At 35.3% G+C, this 22,480-nt stretch overlaps 1 protein-coding gene across 2 annotated transcripts in view; it reads left to right on the plus strand.

The window, feature by feature from the left end:
- Positions 1-21,999, plus strand: part of LOC136041069 (delta(9)-fatty-acid desaturase fat-7-like) — a 37,841-nt gene extending 15,842 nt beyond the window's left edge. For both annotated transcript variants that reach the window (XM_065725621.1, XM_065725622.1), the window contains exons 4-6: positions 12,387-12,592; positions 17,145-17,330; positions 21,662-21,999. In XM_065725621.1, the coding sequence (XP_065581693.1) occupies positions 12,387-12,592; positions 17,145-17,330; positions 21,662-21,959 (690 nt within the window). In that variant the 3' untranslated portion in view covers positions 21,960-21,999. The remainder of the gene's footprint in view (positions 1-12,386; positions 12,593-17,144; positions 17,331-21,661) is intronic.
- The last annotated feature ends 481 nt before the right edge of the window (positions 22,000-22,480 follow it).

A 22,480-nucleotide genomic window follows, 5' to 3' on the forward strand; every position in this document is an offset into this window, starting at 1 on the left:
GTCCTGTCCTCCTAGTTAGATTCCCATGAGTGGACTACTGATTGACATAGCTTTTGTCTTTGGTGCATTGATGTGTAGTCTGAATTTTTCAGCTTTATCTGTGAGTTTGTTCAGGAATTCCTGAAGCTTCTGCTTGTCGGCTTTTAAGAGCCCAGTATCGTCGGCTAAGTCGACGTCCTGAAGAAGTCTTCCTGCAGTCCAGATTACACGCCCATTTATCTGTTTAAATATGTAGTCTACAACTAGAACTAAGAGGAGAGTTGACTGGACACAGTTTTGCCTGACGCTAGACATCACCTTGAAGCCACGTGTGTCGCCGTTCGATGCTTTAACACAGCATACTGAAGAGATGACCCGAGGAGATGAAAAAGAGAAGGAAAGACAACTAGCATAGTTCTGTGTAAAAACATAGTACACGTTTCAGACATAGTACTATAATAAGCCATATAAGGGAAAAAGAGAGACATAGAGAGAAAGAGAGGAAGATTGAAAAACAGAAGGAAAGACAACTATCAAAGTTCTGTATAAAGACAAAGTATTGTAAAGGGAAGTACCCGTTTCAGTTATAGTACCATCTGAGGCCACATAAGGAAAAGCGAGAGACATAGAGGGAAATAGAGGAATATTAATTTGATTGTCTGGCATTAATTAACTCATTAAGAAGAATGCCTTTTTTTGCATTGATACTTGGAAATATTAAAGCCATTTTTAAAATGGCTTAACGATAGCCCTGTGGGACATATTTTTACGCAAGTGACCGGGGGGAGGGTCAAGATTGAGGCCTCAAAAATCCTAAATTTTCCTGGATTCCTTAAAACTTCGAATTCAAATTAGGTAAAAAACATTACATTACCCGCTTTCAAATAAATAATGATACGTAAATGCATGGGTCTATCCTGTTTGTTTTTTTTTGGGGGGGTTGTATTTTTCTGGAGGGGGATGTATTGAAAAGGTTTCGTAAAAGTCATCAAAAATTTGTAATTGTGCATTTTGTTACTTTTTTATGAATCGGACAATTTTTTTTTTGGGGGGGGGGAGGGGTTCGAGCCCAGTAGATCACCCACTGGATACGGCCATACGCAAATGCCTCCTTTACGTTTTCATCCATTCATTATCGGACGGGTTCCTTGTTTCCTTTTTATATTGATCACTGTTCACTATTCTAAAATACTTCGGGCTAGTAACATATCTAGTGAGGAGTTCATGCGCTTAAATAGTTTTTTGGGCCGAAGGGGAGCCGTAAAAATATATCAGAAACTCAAAAGATTTCAGAATTAAAATGTTTAGGGATGAGATGGGTGAAATGATGTTATTTGAGATCCAAAAGAGAGCTTAAGTTCTAACAATTTTTTTTTGTTTCCAGATATTTTGGGATATTTAAAAAAAATTGGATTTGTCTCTTGACATTTCCATTGTCTAGTATCCAACTCTTGCAAACTAGGAATGGATTGTCAACTCTGTCCCAAAGGGGATTATCTCAAAACAAATCAGAAGGGCTTGGGATTCCAGAATTGAGTCTTGTGGGGCGTTGGTGGGTCTAGGTCTCTGTGTGGGAGCAGCTCCTCCCCTATTTTTCTGACATCCAACATTAAATTTCTTTTATTTCATATTCTTATTCTTATGGTATATCTTGCCCCCCCACATTATGGAGACCTAAAACCAATACTGCTGTGGGGACATTTTTAATTGCACCTTTACGGCCATACGCAAATGCCTCCTTTACGTTTTCATCCATTCATTATCGGACGGGTTCCTTGTTTCCTTTTTATATTGATCACTGTTCACTATTCTAAAATACTTCGGGCTAGTAACATATCTAGTGAGGAGTTCATGCGCTTAAATAGTTTTTTGGGCCGAAGGGGAGCCGTAAAAATATATCAGAAACTCAAAAGATTTCAGAATTAAAATGTTTAGGGATGAGATGGGTGAAATGATGTTATTTGAGATCCAAAAGAGAGCTTAAGTTCTAACAATTTTTTTTTGTTTCCAGATATTTTGGGATATTTAAAAAAAATTGGATTTGTCTCTTGACATTTCCATTGTCTAGTATCCAACTCTTGCAAACTAGGAATGGATTGTCAACTCTGTCCCAAAGGGGATTATCTCAAAACAAATCAGAAGGGCTTGGGATTCCAGAATTGAGTCTTGTGGGGCGTTGGTGGGTCTAGGTCTCTGTGTGGGAGCAGCTCCTCCCCTATTTTTCTGACATCCAACATTAAATTTCTTTTATTTCATATTCTTATTCTTATGGTATATCTTGCCCCCCACATTATGGAGACCTAAAACCAATACTGCTGTGGGGACATTTTTAATTGCACCCGCACTTAGTTGTCCCGTTCAGACTTAGTACACTGTCCCCACGCTTACTTGTGCCATTCTTACTAGGAACATTGTGGGGAACATACTTACTAGGAACATACAGTCGTGAACATTATATGCTCATATGGTTTATATTCTTAAGACTTAGTTTATTTGGTTTTGGGAGTGAGAACTCCTCCAAAAAACGTTGCCCATATGTTGTGTCAGCCCTGGAAATTTTTTTGCTCAAACATATTTTAATTCTGAAATTTTTTATTATTCTTGGGAGGGACAAGATGGCCATTTAAAAAAAATCTGAATAATAAATTATCTGTGAATACTGGATTACTAAATCCAGATGGACGTACTAAACCGAATAAAGTTTACCGGATATTTTAAAGCTGCATTGTAAGCAGGAGCACCAATTGGAGGGGCCAGGGAGAATTCTTTCCCTCCTTAGATTTTGAAAAATAAATGTATAATGCATTGAAGGAAGCCTATTTTTGATACATTCAATAAAAAAAACATATTTCCCCATCCTAGATTTTAAAACATGCATCATTTCATACGTTTCAGTACGACAATTTAATTACACTTTTGCGAATAGAAATCCCCGCTTGTTACTACGATTATGATCAATTAGATTTTTTTTTTGGGTTGTTGCTGTGGTTAGGACTCAGCTGCATTTTTGTTTTATATCGGGTATTTATCCAAGGCAACAGGTTTTTCAATTAGATGTTTTGCAGGCAAGATTTTTGTTATCCTGCTTCATTCTTAATCTTTATTTAATATTTCTTAATTTTCTATCTTTACTTGCATTCTATTAAAAGAGTTTTTATTCAATATTATCATTAAAATTTGAAAGAGCTGGTTCAAAATAAGAAAACAAGAAAGCATTAATTATCGCTAATTAGTTTCGAAAAAAAAACATCTTTGATCGTAAAGCGTCCGTGCAGTAACCTTCAGATAATTGTAAATAAACAATAAAACTCTTCTCGTAAAAAGATACATCCGTTTTGTAAGTAAATTTTAATTTTATTTTTACGGTCAATAGTTCAAGTTCCTCCATACGAATTCAACTTCGGGCTAATCACGTTTATCAAAAATAATATTAAGCATTAGAAAGGAAGTCGAAAGGAATTAAATCAAGAATATGAAAATGATTCTAAATCTCTTGTACAGATCTAGCAAACCAATAATAGGATTATTCTAACATTAGTAGTATAGGCCTTTTGGATCCAGTACACACATACCCCGATGTACCAATCGAGTTAGTAACCCCTCCTATAGGCCTTTTAGATCCCAATTCACAGATATCCCGATGTACTTTAGGATTTGCTAATGCCTTTTTTGGCATAATTCTGAAAATATACTTCCCATTTTTTGAGAATTTCATGAATGATCCGTTATCTGGTATTGTGTAATCATTCATCTTGTCCGTGAAAAAACGCAGTACGTTCTGTGACAACCCTTACATCTGATCTTTTGAGATAACAACCGAGCCAACAACATTTGTTAACTTCTAAGAAGTTTTCCATGTCTGATGTATGATTCGAACGTGAGGCCCATTGTTTCCTATGGTAAAAGAACGACACCTTACACGACTAGCCCAATAAGTCATTGATGATACTATATTTTTAGAAATACATTTTAGGTAATCAATTTGTTGTTTCTGGGATTAATTGCACAAAATATTTCTCAATTGGAGAAATCGCTACTCAATTGCTCAACTTATCTATAAGAAATTTTTTCCCCTTTTTTTACTTTAAATCGAGCGTTAGGTCCATTATTTCCTATGGTAAAAGAACATGTTACTCGACTAAGCCAACAAGTCATTGATGATATTATGTTCTGAGAAATGCATCCTAGGCAATAAATGTATTGTTTCTGGGACGCTAGCCAACTGATGTAAAGCGTCAAAATACCTTAACAAGTTTATTGCGCAATCGATTTCTCGATTGGAGTTGGATATACAGTAAATACTATCAGTGATTTGTTTCCAGGCATGTTTTTCGGTATCACAGCATGAATTTGCATACCAAAGTGATTTGAAATGCCTGCTGGATAGACATATTCTTTTGATGTTTAATGAAACTTGTTTTGATCTCCGAAAATCGTATTGACTACAACGGATCAGAGATTCTTTTTGTAATGCAATGGTTCTGAGCACACCCGTTTTTCATTACCGGGCTTGCGCATGAGTTTGGGTCCCAGAGCTCCCCTCAAGGGCCCGATGTCCTCCTCCAGGGCCATGACTTTTTCATGTCTTAAAATAAAATTAAATATACTTGTTACCAAAGAATCACGTGTTATTTTAAACATACATAATAAAGATGGTATAAATATCAGCCACGATTTTTCCATTAGAAAAATAATCTTTGTAATGGCATTTTTCTTCTTTTTTCGAGCTTAGACTTTTATGGGGGACTTAAAATTATTTTAGAACCTAGAATTTTTTGGAACTTTGAATTCGTTCAGTAAACTGAGCAGGTTGATATATTCTTTGTTTTAGCTGCTGGATGAGTAGGCTACTAACAATATTGATGAAAGCACTTTTGACTACAAGAAACTCAGCAATTTGGTAAACTTCGAGTCTTTTGATTGGTGACTGAGTATAAAAAAATTTATAAAAACACTTTTGTATGCAATAAACTAAGCTAGTAGGCGAATTCCGAGTGTCTTATTTACTGACTGAGCATCAAAAATTAAAAAAAAGCACTTTTGACTACAATAAGCTAAAGTAGTTCAGGTACTTTGTAAATTCTGAGTCTTTTAATTCTAAAAAGAAATAATAAAAAAGCAATTTTGACTAAAATAAACTCAGGTATTTGATAAGTTTGTAAATTTTACTCAGCTACTTTGTAAATTTTAAGTGTTTTTCATTGGTGACTTAGTACCAAAAATTAATAAAAAGCCCTTTTACATACAATAAACTCAGCTAGTAGGTAAATTATGATTGTCATAGTTGCTGACTGAGTATGAAAATTTTAATACAAACAGTTTTAACTACTTCAATCTCAGGTAGTTGATAAATTCCGTGTGTTCTACCTGCTGGATGAATAGGCTACCAAAAAAATTAATAAAAGACCTTTTGATTAAAATAAGCTCAGCAACTTGGTCAAATCTGAGTCTTTTAATTGGTGACTGAGTATCAAAAGGTTAAGTAAGTGCACTTTTGCAAACAACAAACTCAGCTAGTAGGCAAGTTCCGAGTGTCTTCTTTGCTGACTGAGAATCAACAATTTAGTAGAAAGCACTTTTGAATATAATAAACTGAGGTAGTCGACAAATTTCGAGTATATTTCTTACTAGGTGAAAAACAAAAAATTAATAAAAGAATTCGACTACAGCAAACTCAGCTGCTTGGTAAATTCCGAGTCTTTCAATCGGTGACTGAGTATCAAACATTAATTACAAATTACTTTACATAGAACAAGATCAGGTAGTTCATAAATTCCGACCGTCGTAGCTGCTGAATGAGCATCAAAAATTTAATAAAAGTGTATTTGACTACAATAAACTAAGAAGTTGATAACTTCCGAGTTTTTTAGCTACTGGATGAGTACCAAAAATTAATAAAAGCACTTTTGTATACAACAAACTCAGCTACTTGATAAATTCCAATCCTTTTTAATGGGTGAATGAGTATAAAAAAAAAATCATTAAAAAGCGCTTTTGCATACAACTCAGCTAGTTGGTAAATTCCGAGTGCCATAGTTGCTGACTGAGTATCAAAAATTTGATAAAAAGCACTTTGCACTACAATAAACTCAGGTAGTTGATAAATCCTAAGTGTTTAAGTTGCTGGCTGAGTAGCACAGGATTAATAAAAACACTTTTGACTAGAACAATCTTAGTTACTTGGTAAATTCCAAGTCTTTTAATTGGTGAGTGAGCATCAACAGTTTTGCAGAGAACAAACTCAGCTAATAGGTAAATTCGGAGCGTCTTAATTGCTGTCTGATTACCAAAAACTTAATAAAAGCACTTTTGACAACAATGAACCGAGTGAGTTGATAAATTCCGAGTGTTTAGTTGCTGGCAGAGTACAAAAAATGTATCTACTAGCTGAGTTTTCTGTATACAAAAGTACTATTATAAAATTTTTGATACTTAGTCAGCAACTAAGATATTCAGAATGTACCTACTACCTGAGTTTTATTTTATGATATGGTGCTTTTGAATTAATTTTTTACACCAAGTCACCAATTAAAAGACTCGGAGTGTACCAAGTAACTGACTTTGTAGTAGTCAAAAGTGGTTTTATTAATTTTTATGGTACTCAGCCAGCAAGCAAAACACTCGGAATTCATCAACTACCTAAGTTTATTGAAGTCAAAAGTGCTTTTTATTATATTTTTGATGCTCAGTCAACAACTAAGACCGATGGAATTTAAGTATTTTTTTGTTTTGTAGGATCGAAAAGCGTGCAAAGTTGCATTACGAGTAAACCTTTTTCTGACATACCTCACACTCGTAGGGCTGCCCCTTTGTGTGGATTCTTTCATGTGTATGGAAGTTTGAAACCTGATTAAATCTTTACCTTTCCAAAATATTCTAAATTCTGAAATAACTATAAGTCCCAATAATTTTAGGTTCCAAACATCTAAGTCTCCATAAACACTAAGTCCCAAAAAAATCAAAATATCGAAGTTCAAAAAAGAAGAAAAAATTCTTTTTTTGTAGGAAATATTTTCTCCAGGCATTAGGGCTAATTTTAGCATTAGGCATTAGGGCAAGTTTCATTAACCGTCAAAAGAGTATATCTGTCCAGTTAGCATTTTAAATCTCTCTGGTATGCAAATCCATGGAGTGATGCTAAAAAAGCTGCTCGGAAACAAATCACTGATGGAATTTACCGTATATCCAACTCCAGTTGAGAAATCGATTGCGCAATTAACTTGTTACAGTATTGTGACGCTTAACATCAGTTGGCTAGCATCCCAGAAACAATAAATTCATTGCCTAGAATATATTTCTATGAGCATAATATCATGAATGACTTGTTAGCTTGGTCGAGTAACATGTCCTTTTACCATAGGAAATAATGGGTCTCACGTTCGATTTAAAATTTAAAAAAATGGGATGAACAAAATTTTGTATGGACAATTTGATTAAGAAGCTAGAAGACATTCGCGGGAAATTTATAATTTCAGTTGTGGGGCTGGGCCTTTATCCCCCCCCTCTACTTACGCACTAACAGAACCAGGGGGGCCCCCAAAATTTTTTCTGACGCCTTTTTATCCTGTTTTTTCTTTTTTTACTCTCGTTTTAGGAAAAATTTAGTTAGTTCGGTCCATTATTGGCATCTTTTTTGCATTACCCCTTCCCCCGAGATTTTCCTCCTTGGCACCCTTGTCACATTTGATCTCCCCTAAGATATTGCTCTAGATCCGTCCCTGCGCTCACGTCTATGAGTTACGCCACGTGATATTGTCACAAAACTTTAAATATTTAGCGACGGAGGGAATTTTCAACACAAATTTTCCATTGGAGTAAAAGAATATGGATAATTCATATTCCTAAGTAATTTTTTCTATCAATACTGGCCAGTACCCACAAACAGTAGACAAATGTTATAACTATCGGATTTAAAGGTGCTTCCCAAAGGTAAAAGTGCACATCTGACATTTACGCACTTTAACCTTTGACTAAAGACTCGAATTAAAAAAAGTCCCAAAAATAAAACTTTGTACAAAAATACAGAGTTTTTTTACTTTTACAAAAACATGGACAAAAACCCCGTATCAACGACTTGTGCCCAAGACAGAACCACACATGAAGCATGCAAAAAAGTCTAATTTTTGTGTTGATATGCGTATTTAGAACTTTCAAAACGATATAAAATCACTTAAATATATTTTTTGGCTGCGGACGACTTAAAAACACCACTATCCTTCAGCAAATCGACAGAACCTCTTAGTGAGGCTGTTAGAACCTCTTAGTAGAACCTCTTAGTGATCAGAACCTCTTAGGTTTGCATAATTTTCCAAAACGTGTGACGATTTAAGTTTATAAAAGGTATAAGTTTCTCTAATATGATTTTCTTCTCTTTTCTGGCTTCATCCTCATTGGGTCAAGAATTAGAACTGGCATAGGATGCTTAGCCTCCTTGATTTTTCTAACCAGCCTTCTTTGCATATAACTTGGACTCTTTTCTTCGCCCTCAGGGCAAGTTATATAGAACAGTTCTGCCTCCCCCTTCTTAAAAAATGTTTCACTGGATACATCAATAGTGATGCCCAATTCCTTTATAATGATGTCAGGAGCTTTCAGCCTTTTATTTGGCTAAAGTCTTCCTTTTTCACCGGTTTTGTGAGTTTTCTACCTTTTTTTCTGTAGCATCGCACGAAATTGACATTTAATCGATCTGTGTGTAGAGTCAGCCCCTTTGACCTTTGACTAGATAAATGACAGAATCAATTCAGGTCCTCCTTCACTGTTGACAATCATTGACATCGACATAACAGTGACAGTATTAACTACATATAATTATTAACCGGTACAAATTAATATAGAAATTGCCCAATTCATGTTCTAGGCACATCAATCGTTAGCATAAAAATGGAATGCAAGATATTTATTTTAATTTTTATGAAATTGAGAAAGGCACTGCCTATACCAGATGGATCACGTCCTTGTAGAGATTAGTTCCAAACATTGCAAAGGTTCTGGTTTTGTTGGGTGGCCTCAACGGGGGCAAACACCTTATTCAAACACGCAAGTCTTGATAGCTCTGCATGATGGGAAGCAATAGCCCTTTTTTTGGTCCGCGGTAAACAGCTTAGGAGTTAAATCTTCTTCTTATTTTTGCTTACCTTTAAAGAACGGTTTTGAAACTTGTTCAATAAGATCTCTGTCCTTTGTGTACAGTTCAGTTTCTTTCAGAGTCACCATTTGTACCATCAGTTCAGCTCTCCCCGCTTTGTCCGTTGATAGTACGCAAATATCACAGCTGTCTGAGGAATGATAATCTGGGCCTGGCCAGCTGTCTGGGCCTGTATAATGATATTTTCATACCATTAAGAGCCTTCCATATGTCCCATCACAGATTTTATTTGCAGATATATTTTTATTTTATATTTTTTATATCTTTTTATTTATATATTTTAATGCATTTTTTACAAATGAATTCTTAATATGTTTTTTAAATATTTTTATTTTTATATACATTATTTTGCAGATACATTATTAATGAATATTGTCACAGATATATAATTCATTGGAATCTTCTGCTATAAATGTGTAGCTGAAATAACAAGAAATATCCCAAACACTTGACGTGGGAGTTCGACGATAGTGCGGAATTTCTGAAACCTTTCAATATACTGCATCAAAAAGGCATTCGGCAATTTTGTTTAGCGGCCTTGCCGCTTTATGGCCCTTTCCATACTTCAGTTTAGTCCCAAGCACAAACTTTTCTATTTTTTACTTGCTTGTATAGTTCACTCTGTCGTTCTTTCCTATTTCTAGACAGTTGAGCAATATAGACTTGTAAACTGACAAGTTTTCAACTATTAGGGTAAGTGCGGGGCTGTTATTGTTAGTGCGGGGCGGTAGGCGGTATTTAACTGTGTTTTTTTTCTACGGGCAGCTTCTCTGGCAATAGTCATTCTTTTAGTTACTACAAGTTTAAACAAAGAAGCGATTTATATTTAAATGATTTTTATTCTTTGCTCCGACATATGTCATATATGTTCCTGAATTCTACGCTAGATAACTTCTAACATGAGTTTGCGCATTTGCTAGATTTATAGTGAGGTCCATTGGGAGATAAATTCCACTTAATACCTCTCTCAAATTTCTCCTGTTCTGAGCGAACTCGTTTTGAAGTAATGTCCACGTAGACCTTCTTTCTTTTCCACCATTTTTTCATGTCCATTTTCTATCCCCCCCCCACCTACCTTGCTGCTAAAGCGTCAATTATGCATTTAGCAAGGTCTGGGGAATAATAATCACAAATATTTTTTGGACTTTTATTACCTTGCCGACTGTCCACATTTAGCTGGTTTCCTTGGTTCTCATAAGTTGCATCTGAAATGAACTCTTCCCAGGGCAGGAAAGAATCGTCAGAAAAATGGCTGAGAATGTACTTTGGATAATCCGATGGGAACTGATTACTGACTAAAAGAGGAACTAAACCTTTAAAGAGCTCTCTGGCTCTGATCAAATTTATAGGTTTTTCATTGTAAAAAAGATTCAAACGTCCCTCTAACATCCATTCAGCATTTTGATTGGAGGGGAAAAGAGGGTCCACCTTTGGGGGATCTTGGGGGTATGGGAAACCATTCAGGGGAATGGTAGGTTTCCAGGGGCTATTCCCCAAAAATTTGTGAAAAATACAAGCCTAATCGTGTTTTAACCTGCCTGAAAACTTACGTTGGGAATGATTTTATAATGAATACCAAACCACAAACAATTGAAAAATAAAGGTGGCGTGGGTATGCTCCAAGTCTGCAATAGCTCGTTTTTCTTCAAGTGGTAATTAAGAAAATTAAAGTTTAGCAAAAAAAAAACGATTAGTTTAGCAAAACTAATCGGCTAACTTCAAAATGCTGCACAGTACATAATAAACCATAAATACACATCAAACAAATTTAAAATTAAGTTAGTAGTCCTGCTTCCATGCCCATCTGGGGGTGGAGGCTCCCTGATTTATTCATGGCTCCCGATATGTAGGGCATGTATTTATTTTTTTTCGCTTACCTTACCCTTTCAAACTTCAAACAGAAATAGCGGTATCTTAATATTTTTCGTGTTAACGTTATTTTAGTAAAAGTTTATTTTAATTTACCCCTTTGATCTATTTTAATTTAAAAGTGTGAATTACCTTTTCACCTATCACAGTCATATGTTTTGTCAAAAAGAATAAGCCTTTCAACACACAAAACAGTTTCTTACCAATCGTAATTTCGAGGTTCTTTAAAGACTTATAATATTTTCTAAATTACTGGAAGACACACTGTCCCCTTGCCTCCCTAAAAAATTAGAAATGATGTCTATATCTTTAATTAAATGTAATTTTTCATATTCTTCATCATCAAATGTTCCAACTGTGCCTTACCAATAGCTCCCCTTCCCTTGTGTCCTATCATCGAGACCCAGAGAAATTTGATGATGTGTCTGTTCCTTCACTTATCTGAAGAATCTCTAAGGGAGAACGGGAATTACTTCCTTGTTGCTCTTCACTAGAAGATGGCGAGTGAGTGTTTTAATGTGATGCTTCTTATGTATTTGCTTCACATGCCAATGCCCTGAAAAATTGATTTGTGTCTTATTAGAGCTCAATAAGATAGTTCTAGACAATGCCATATCTAAATGTAGTTAAGAGGGTGGAACCCTCCCCCCAACAAAAAATGTTTTTCGGGCTTATAAAAATGTACCGAAAATGAATATAAACAATTTTTTATACGTCTTTAAATTTTTGTGTACCCCCCCCCCCCCCCGAGAAAGGTCCTTTTATGAAACACCCCTCCAAAAGAAAGCATGGGTACAACCCTGATTACAGTTCCCTAAGGACATTTTTGTTGTTTATGATCATGTATAATAGGAAATGGGAGATGTCCGTGAACCAAACTGCGTCTTCAAGCAACCATCCATTTGAAGAACTTGTCACTATTTGCCATTAGTTTGCTGGGTTTGAAAACCGATTACCATTAAATTTGTGTGCTATAACCCTCTGTTTCATATTTCTCAGAAGCATCATAGCTATCTGAAAAGTGGGTGGTAGGTGGCTGCAATCTTGGTCACCTGTATTGCATACACGTGCGGAATTTTACCTAATGTTGTATTGGTTGACCAAATAACCCTCCTGATTATCTCAGATAAAGAGGAGGTTCCAGAGATCATTTTGGTAAATTCCTTTTTTTATTCAAAATATAGGCTATGGGACAGGCCCTCCTTCTGATATTCTGAAGAAATGAAATGAACTTGGGTAATAAAACTTTCATAGACTTTTAGGTTTTTATACTGAACTGATCCATGAAAATTTCATTAGTCCGGTCCTCTCACCTTTTTCACGCTATCAAATAGAGTTTGTCTGAAAAGCGATTATTTACCCAACTACAGACCTTTTTTCTCCATTTCAGAATGACATATATGAATGGTGCCGGGATCATAGAGTTCATCACAAGTTTAGCGAAACAGATGGCGATCCTCATAATTCAAAAAGGGGATTATTCTTCGCTCATATGGGATGGCTCATGATGAAAAAAGATCAAATGGTGATAGAGAAGGGGAGGAAAATAGACTGTACAGACCTTTTGGAAGATCCTGTAGTTGCATTCCAAAGAAGGTAATATTATCGGGAAAAGGTCCAATAAAAAGCAATTGCAGAGGAAAAGACCAAGTCATCGAGAAAAACTAAAGTCGGCACTTTGGTACCCAGATCAGGCCTCTTTGGATCTAAAAATCGATGTAGCGGTTTTATAATTTCGGTACGAAAGAATTTGGGAGCTTTCTAAGATTAGATGTGCTACTTGCAAGGCCGTGTCCAGGTTTTATTCGGGAGCTATTTTTTCGCACGGGGGGGGGGGGACAAAAAACTTTAATAAATCCATCAATATTTGTTTCGTGCATTTGTTACGTTTTTACGAGTCGGGAAAACATTTCAGGGGGCAGGGGTTCAAACCCTCTAACTGGATACGACCCTGGATACTTGCTAAATAACAAAATAATCTAGATAACATGATAGTGCATACGATGGATACTAATGGGATCATTACTTTCACAACCTTTTCAAATATCGTTGATGCACAACCTCCCCCTACCCCCCTAAGAGCAACAATTTGTAAAGTCACTTGAATGTAGCATATTTTGTTTTCTGTAAAGTATTCTTTGACTTTCTTACCGATGAAAATTACAGATAAAACCCCAAAGGTGACACCCTTCAAAATAGTTACACCATTTGGGAGGTGAGACTCATAATTGTTCTTGATTTGAAAATTGTAATCTTTTGTATTTCTGTTTTACAAAATTGAAAAAGCCCAATTCCAAGATCCACCTACTCGTCCTAGAAAAATCGAAAAATCTTTCCCCTATTGCATTTTTGTGATTCCAACTTAAAACGTGTTTGGGTCACATAATTGGTTAATTACTGCCTTGATTTTAGATATTGACAAGAACAGATCCGGGTACCAAAGGAACAGTGTTAGAGAGAATTCATATACACATTGGGATGATCTTTTTAACACTAAAATTTACACTTAATTTGTTTGGATGCAAAAATTAGCTTATTTCATTCCAAAGGAAAGTCAACTTTGGATAAAGAAGGAGGTAAAAAATAAATTGGATACATTTGTTTTTGGCTCACCCTACAGATATGGACTAATGGTATAAAGAAAAGGGAATAAAATAGAATTTGTTCATAGTTTAGATACTGCAACAAAGTAATAAAACATTTTCAGTAGTTGTGTACAGCACGTTTCTGACAAAAGTTGAAAATAACTTAGGGAGCTAAACTTCAAGTCGTACTCCGATGAAACAAGAGGTTCTCCCGGGGTTGAATAATTGGTTCAGTTTTGTTTCGATTCTTAGTTGGAAAACTGTGCTTCTTCGTCCATCGAAAATGTTCTAAAGAAAAAGCTTATTGTTATAAATTGTTAACTTTCAGAAAGTCATCAATCCTCAATGATGAAATTAGTACAGATTTTTTTTTTCTGTTACCTCTCAGTTTAAATTAAGTTACAATTCCGTCGAAAAAAGTACACCCATTTATACTATTGTAATGGATCCCTTAGCAGACTATCAATGATTAATATTTGTCTATCCACGTTGTATAACAAAAATTGGATGTGTCATAACAAATTTGAGAATCATTTCTTTGTGAAAGAAGCAATTTCACTTGTAATAAAGTTCATGTCATCTTTTGTGCGTTTCATAGTATTTCGCAATTAAAATACCGGGTGCATCAAATTAAAAATTTCAGCAAGCAAAAATGCAAAAAATTCTGTACAAAAATATGGTTCAATCCCACTTTCTAGGACTACAATGAGAGAAAGGTTGATACGGCTAGGGCACGTTGTGCGGATGAAGAATGACAGATTGTCGAAGATTTTTCTTTTCGGCCAACCGTCTAGGGCTAAACGGAGAGCAGATCGTCCTCGTCTGGTGTGGGAGGATTCATAAAGAAAGATTTAAAGGAAATGGGAGCTTCCTGGGAGAGTGTAAAAAGGGAGGCTTTGAATAGACTGGGATGGAGGAGGAGCGTGTATAGCTCTGTTGGCCTCAGGCGGCTTGGTCGTACTTAGTAATCCAAAAAATCAAAATTTGACATTTAAGATCGACTTTTCAAGAATTATTTCCAAGAAATCCAGAAGATATACCACTTTTTGCTCTGCAATCCCGAAACGATAATAAAGTGTTTTGCATTAGTACGAGATAAAACTGTTCCAGAAAAGATTACTTTTCCACCTAGAAAAGTTTTGTCTTGACACCTTGAGCAAAAAAAGTTTATTGTTTTTTTCTGGAAATTTCGAAAACTTCACTGAAGTATTTCTGTCCCGTTTCACAATTCTCATCCATAAAAAAATTTTGCGCGTGTCTCTCTTATCATTTCGAAGCTACAGACCGCTAATCACAAGAAGAAAAAATCTTCGAAAACTGTAGTTCTACTTGGCATCACAATAAAAGAGAAGGCTTTTGAATTAACAGATACCTTTAACATCAAGTTTCATAATTCATGAGGAGGCAGGGAATCCGCCTAATTGTAAAGTTGTAGAAGTCCTGTCTCTGCACTGTGTACTCTATAAAGTGATTAATGTTCTCTCTCTCTCTCTCTCTCTCTCTCTATCTCTCTCTCTCTATCTCTCTCTCTCTCTATCTCTCTCTCTCTATCTCTCTCTCTCTAACTCTCTCTCTAACTCTCTCTCTAACTCTCTCTGCGGTAGGAAGTCCTCTCTCTAAAGTGATTAATGCTATGTGCGAGAATAATATAATTGCGCCTAAACTAGGTCCAAAAGCTAATATTAGTCTGGCTTAGAGTGTGGTCTATTTTGATGTCCCCAGTTCTTAGTAACACCTAGGGCATCGTTGAAACCAGGCATCGTTGTCTGAATTATTAAATTGTTAAATTGAATTGTTAAATGTCTCTGACGATTTAAAATTACTGCTGAAGTCCCTGGGACAATAATGATTTGCTCCAGAGGCAAATTATCTGTGTACCATAACTATTTATAAGAAAATAGTCTGGCAACACATTCCTCACAAAAATAGGGCCCAGAAATGGCCCAGAAGCCATTTTTATGATTTGCTTAAAACTTATGTTTTAAGACCAAGTGTCTATAATTCCCCTTAAAATGGGAGCAGAAATGGCAAGAAGTTTTCCTGGACGGGCAGAAACTTACATCAGTAATTTTCGTTGCCAAGAAAACACTAAAACAAATTTAAGTTGAAGCGCCCCGAAATTGGGAATAAAAATAGTTCAAAAGACTATCCCTTCTGGATTGGTTTGTAATTTATATTTGAAGGCCGTGGGAAGAAGAGAAAGCCCAAATAAGATTGAAAAGGAGTTGCCCAGATATCACTATAGACCGTGCCCATTACACAAGACTCCAGCGGCTTTATAGTACCAATAAGTGACCAAATTATTAGGCTCGGATAAAATAGGAAATCTCGTACTTAATAATCATAAAACAGAAGAAATTGGCCCTTAATCGCAATTCTTTTGGATCTGTTTTCAGTCCAGACCGTTTCCGCGGTTGTAAAAGTGTGCACACATAATTCTGGTTCCTAAGCCAGATAATGATCCTATTCAAATTTGCTCAGATAGCACAATTTGCCTCGTCTCTCACGCTTATGAGGTCTATGCGAGCATTTTCAAAAAAAAAAAACTTCACTCATGCATGAAGTCAAATAACCTTATAGTGATAAGCATCATGAATTATGTCATAAAACATTCACCACTTGACTGCTTTAATGTAAAGCTTCAAAGTGGGCTAAACCTTCCAGACCAGTGGCACGTAATTAGGATATTGTTTTTGACATTGCTCTTGATATAGTCTGGCAATCTCAATAACCCCCTTTTACCATTTCTCCAGCAATGCCACGGTCTCTGCAGCTGTCTATATGCATGATGACCCTCTACAAGTTTTCGTGGTTTTACAGTAAGGTCTACTAGGGATTCAAAAGTAATCTATTGTCAAGATGACAGATTTCAATGCATCTAAGGCTTAAGAGCTACTGACCATCGAATCAAAGGTCTCCTGTGCACATCCTGACTTTACCTTTACGGGTAAAGCAATGACAAGAGTAGAGAAAATCTGTTTTTTTTTAGATTCCACTACACCTCAAATCTCCCTTGAGGGTGCAAATCTCGATTGGCTATGAGCCTTCTATGCGACAAAGCTAGGTCTAATTGTTTGCTCTAGAGAACCTCTTAATATACTACTCAATTGTTCCTCTGTACCGGTCGTACAATAGGCCTATTTCCAAACATGGATACCCACTTTTGCAGGAGCCCTTAAAAACTTACCAGCACTACACCTGAGGATCCAAATTAGAGAATCATGGGAAATCTTTAACAGCGTTTGCCTGAGATATTAACAATCTATAAGTGAGAGTTTTGGCGTTGTGTCAAGGGCTTTTTCTACAAATACATCCACTACCTCCAGAGGCAATATATAAGCACCAAGAGGCGCTAGCTTCATTTGGCTTAATTCTTGTTCGTTTGACTTGACTTTTCGTTTTAATCTCTGTCCGTTTTAGGTTTATTTAGTCAAACTAACTATTTTTAGAATCAATATTAATAAATGTTGATCAGTATATATTCTTAACACATCAACAATTTCAGTTGAAGATTTTTGAAGAAAATCGAAGGAGCTGAATTTTACAAAATATCTTTCTTTTAGGTTCTATAGACCCTTGGCAATTCTATTCTGCTTTGTCTTACCTGGAGTTCTCCCTGTCGTTCTATGGAATGAATCAATACTTGTGTCCTATTTCTTTCCGACGTTCAGCCGCTACGTGTTTACTTTACATATGACTTGGCTTGTGAATTCTGCGGCACACTTCTTTGGGGATAAGCCTTATGATAGGTGAGTGATATTTGGTTGGTAATTTTGAATTTGCACTTAGGAGCGACATAGCCAGTCAGTCCTTCTATTAGATACATATCCAGGATTTTTCTTAAGTAGGGGGGGGGGGGGGGGCGGGGGTTACAAAAGAATTTTTTCGGGGGAGGGACAATTTTTTTTCAAAAATACATCAAAACTGGTTTACATTCATTTTTACATATTCGTTTTTACAAGTCGGATAAACATTGCAGAATGGGGGGTTCAAATCCCCTAGCATATTTGTATTTTTCCCACGGTGGTTGTATCAAACCTGTGGTGACGCCATGATATCAAAAAGGGGTTCACGTTATCTGCGGTTAGAAGAGAAGCGACAATGAGAATTCATATATAGAAGCTTACCACGTAGCCATGACATGCTCCCACTGCAATATATATATATATATATATATATATATATATATATATATATATATATATATATATATATATATATATATATATATATATATATATATATATATATATATATATACATATATATATATATATATATATATATATATATATATATATATATATATACATATATATATATATATACAAATATATATATATATATATATATATATATATATATATATATATATATATATATATATATATATATATATATATATATATATATATATATATATATATATATATATATATATATATATATATATATGTATGTAAATATGTACAACATAAATATGCACATATATATGTACGTTTTTATGCTATATGTTCTTAGGGTTTCTTTGCTGTTCCTTTTCGCTTTGGTGTTTTGTGTTTTTTTTTTCTTAATCTGATATAAGAGGTAAATTTTTCTATTGGAGCTTGTAGTAAACTTTTGAAATACATATTATGGTTTCTTATTTACTCAAACCCTGCACATATCTTTTTGTTGAAAAAAGTAAATTCCTTTGAAGCTTGAAGAACCAAAGGTAAAATTGAAATTGGACTAAAAGTTATAAATGGAAGCACACTAACAGCTAATAATCAAAAATAAACAGTAAATTCTCTATTAAACCGTATTTGAAAGTATTAATATGAAAAACAAAGGCAATGGGTTTTGCCAATGCGGATCCGTACTTCACCCAAGCTACCACCTCCTCAGAGGATTGAAATCTGCGCAATTCAAAAGTCATGCGAAAAATCAAACAAAAGTAAATTTTTTTTAAATGAAAGAATCTGTTGATTTTATTATTGGCGAAATTTAAGAAGGATCTGAAGCAATTATCTCGGCTCCATCAGTTGCCACATGACAAAAGTAGCAGTGTATGAACTGATAAGCAGCAGTACGAAAGTGGTAATATATGAACTGCTAAGTAGCAGTATAAAAGTGGCAGTATATGAACGACTAAGTAGCAGTTCAAAAATGGTAGTATATGAACTGCTAAGTAACAGCACAAAAGTGGTAGTAAATAAACTGCTAAGTACCAGTACAAAAATGACAGTACATTGAACTATTAAGTGGTAGTACAAAAGTGGCAGTACATGAACTACTAAGTAGCAGCACAAAAGTGGCAGTACATGGTTAAGACTATAAGTAAAAACAAAAACAAAATCCGAAAAATGGAAAGTTAAATGATAGTACTGATGTAAGAGAAGAAAAATCAGATAAAGAAGAAAGGGGAATAGAAATAGAACCAAATGGAGAACTCATGGATCAAAATCTAAAGGTAGTAAGTCATGAACCATTTGAAAGAGTGCAATTCAATAAAGTTGTGACTGGAATTATAAAATTGCAGGAAATTTTGAAGAAGAGTAACAGGAGGAACACAAAGAGCTATATTAAATTTAAGACCAGCAGAAACACTGTCCTATAATAATTCAAACTAAAAAAGATCATAAATTACTATTCAAAGAATAAATGAAACCCAAAATGAACAGAAATTCAAATAAATGGTTAATTTGATAACTGATTTGGTACTTGTATGATATACCCCTTACCTAATATTCTTCTAATATATTTCTCTGACGCTCAATCCTAATGAGATGTTCCATAGTAAGATAAAAAATATAATATTTTAGAAACATATTTGAGCTATATATTTGCACATTAGGGTGGGGGGGGGGGGTGTCTGCATGTTCAATATGTTATGTACGACTATTCTGCATATTATGTAGTAAGAATCGTTTTCTAACTTCACACTGTCCAAATACACACCTCACACTGTTCAAATTTTATACAATCCTAATAAGGGGGGTTAATGCCAGATTTGCCTCTCATTCAATTGGACTATCTGTCTTGGCTTTTTCTACAATTTGCCATGGCTTGATGCCCACAACTATTCGATTTTAATTCAAAATCAACGGACTTGTTTGAGGCCTTTGGCCTAGGAGGGAGTATTGTACTCCCCCCTAATGTGCAAATATATTGCTCAAATTATATATTTTTCATCTATTATGTCACTTCTCTTTTTCTTGTATCACGCTAAGCTTAAAGAAACTAACGAAAAAACAACCAGTTTTATAATGAGTCAATGAATGACCAACTTGAACAATAGGGGGTCTACATCTTACAAGTACCAATTATTTCCTAAATGAAACCATTTTATCAAAATGATAAAATATAAATTACTACATGAAATACAAATGTTACTGATATAGTAATATCAATACCGATATTACTGATGTAGATATATAAATAAATCTTAAAATGAGTGAAAATTAAAAATTCGGAGTTCAAGTAAAACCTGAAACGATAAAAAATTTTGCAAGCAGGAATTTTTACTACAGCCAACGGGAAGAAGATACGGACAGTTAGGATTGTATTTTAAAAGCAGCTTAGAAGGATGAAAAGATGAAGGAGAGGGTAATTCATCAGCAGTCACTAGAAAAATGGTAAAAGAATAAAAAAAAAAGCAAAGAATACGGTATTAGACTTTACAGTCCCAACCGGCGGTGCTGATCTCCGTTTCTTGGCCCTTCAGCCAGGAAGTGCAATGGAGGGTCAGAGATTACTTTGGTTGAGGATTCTGTTGATGACCAAAATCTCATGAACAAATAACCATTCAAAACACTTACACTTTGAAGTCATTTGATTTTATTGTTTTTATGGCACTTGCCCGTCGGCCAAGTGCCATATAGCGATCGCAATTTTCTGTCCGTCTGTCTGTCAGTCCCGCTTTTGCTTGTTCGGGCACTTCCAGATAAGCTAGGACGATGAAAATTGGCAGGCATATTAGGGACTGAACCAGATTAAATTAGATATAGTTACTTCCTCGATTCGAACATCTGAAGGGGAGGGAGTGGAGGGATAATTTGTTCGAAAAACTTAGAAATAATATTTAAAGATGTCTGATTGAAAGCCTGCATAGCACAGTAGATATGGCGTTGATATCCTACTTCGAAGGTCAAAGATTCATTTCCTTAAAAAGACAATATTTAATAAAAGTTTTTTTATTTTCTTGCTCTGCCATTTTGTGTATTAATTTTTAGTTTAATTTCAAAACCTTTTCAAAAATGTTTTTGAAATACTTTTACCAAAAATATCAGATTGAATCACGTTTTATAGTGATTAAATCTGGAATTTGCTATTGTAAGGGCCAGCAAGCGTAGAAGGAGCTAAACCAAGCAATTGATTTTAAGCGCCCAAAAATTATATAAAAAGCTATTCAGATTCAGAGGCAGAAATCCCGTGCAGTGGTGCTTATCATGGTGGTGCTTATATCATGGTGCTTATTATCATGGTGCTTATCCCGTGCAGTGGTGCCTATCCAAAAAAAAGCTATTCAGATTCAGAGGCAGAAATCCCGTGCAGTGGTGCTTATCATGGTGGTGCTTATATCATGGTGCTTATTATCATGGTGCTTATCCCGTGCAGTGGTGCCTATCCAAAAAAAAAGCTATTCAGATTCAGAGGCAGAAATCCTGTGCAGTGGTGCTTATCATGGTGGTGCTTATATCATGGTGCTTATTATCATGGTGCTTATCCCGTGCAGTGGTGCCTATCCAAAAAAAAGCTATTCAGATTCAGAGGCAGAAATCCTGTGCAGTGGTGCTTATCATGGTGGTGCTTATATCATGGTGCTTATTATCATGGTGCTTATCCCGTGCAGTGGTGCCTATCCAAAAAAAAACATCACCGCGATAACATTGCGAAATGTTGGCTCTTCCGACCTCTCCACAAGTGCCATATGAGCTCTTGGCTACTGTTTTTTTTCTTTTTTGCATGTGAGACTATGCATGCATATAGTGAGAAAGTCATTCTTTGTTAAATTTTTTAATCGAAATTTATTAAGTTTGATCGAATTTTTCGATATTAAGAACCTTAGTATTGTATTGGCAAAGTTTAATAATTTCAGGTTCATAAAGGCTACAGAAAATGGTTTGGTCACACTATGCACAGGTGGTGAAGGATGGCATAATTATCATCACACTTTCCCCCAAGATTATCGTGCAGCTGAGCTTGGCTGGTGGAGGTTTAACCTAACTACAAATTTCATAGACTGCATGGCATGGCTTGGGCTTGTAATGGATCGAAAATCGGTTTCATTGGAGATGGCTTGGAGAAGAGCTAAAAAATCAGGAGATGGAACTCATGAAAAAGAGTTAAAGTGGATATTGGAGAGGTTAGCAGAAGAATTACCAGTTAATTGGTGACTGATAATTTTCTTTTGTGAGTTTCTTCAGTTTTGTAACGTGTGAATAATTTAACTTTTAATTAAATTTAGTTTTAACAATTATTGTATTTCTTCTCCCTATTTTTTCTATTTGGAATTGTGCCAATTGTGCCAGAAGGAATTGCTTCAAGCTGATTTCATTACCAGAATTAAATTTCAGCCTTGCAGTGGGTCGCTGCACCTGAGTTGGAGCTTCTGGTCCTGCATCACTAGGAAGAAATCAATCCACTACACCACAACAGGAAAATATGTTGCATTTCCTATCTTTAAACTAATTTATTTGCTCTAGGGAAATCAGTCAACAATTTTCTCTCTTTTTTTCAAGTCTATAAAATGGATACGCATAAAAATTGTTCGATTCAAGATAAAAAATTGATCTTTTCTTGACTATGTCCAAACTATTACTAGAAAAGGTTCAATCATTATTCGCTAGAAAAGTCCTCCAACCCCCGAAACTGGACTCCGTACACTTTTCCATGGGTAGTCTTGTCCATGGATTAA

The sequence above is a fragment of the Artemia franciscana genome, chromosome 21 (genome assembly GCF_032884065.1).
Source record: "Artemia franciscana chromosome 21, ASM3288406v1, whole genome shotgun sequence".
NCBI classification, from domain to species: Eukaryota; Metazoa; Arthropoda; class Branchiopoda; order Anostraca; family Artemiidae; genus Artemia; species Artemia franciscana.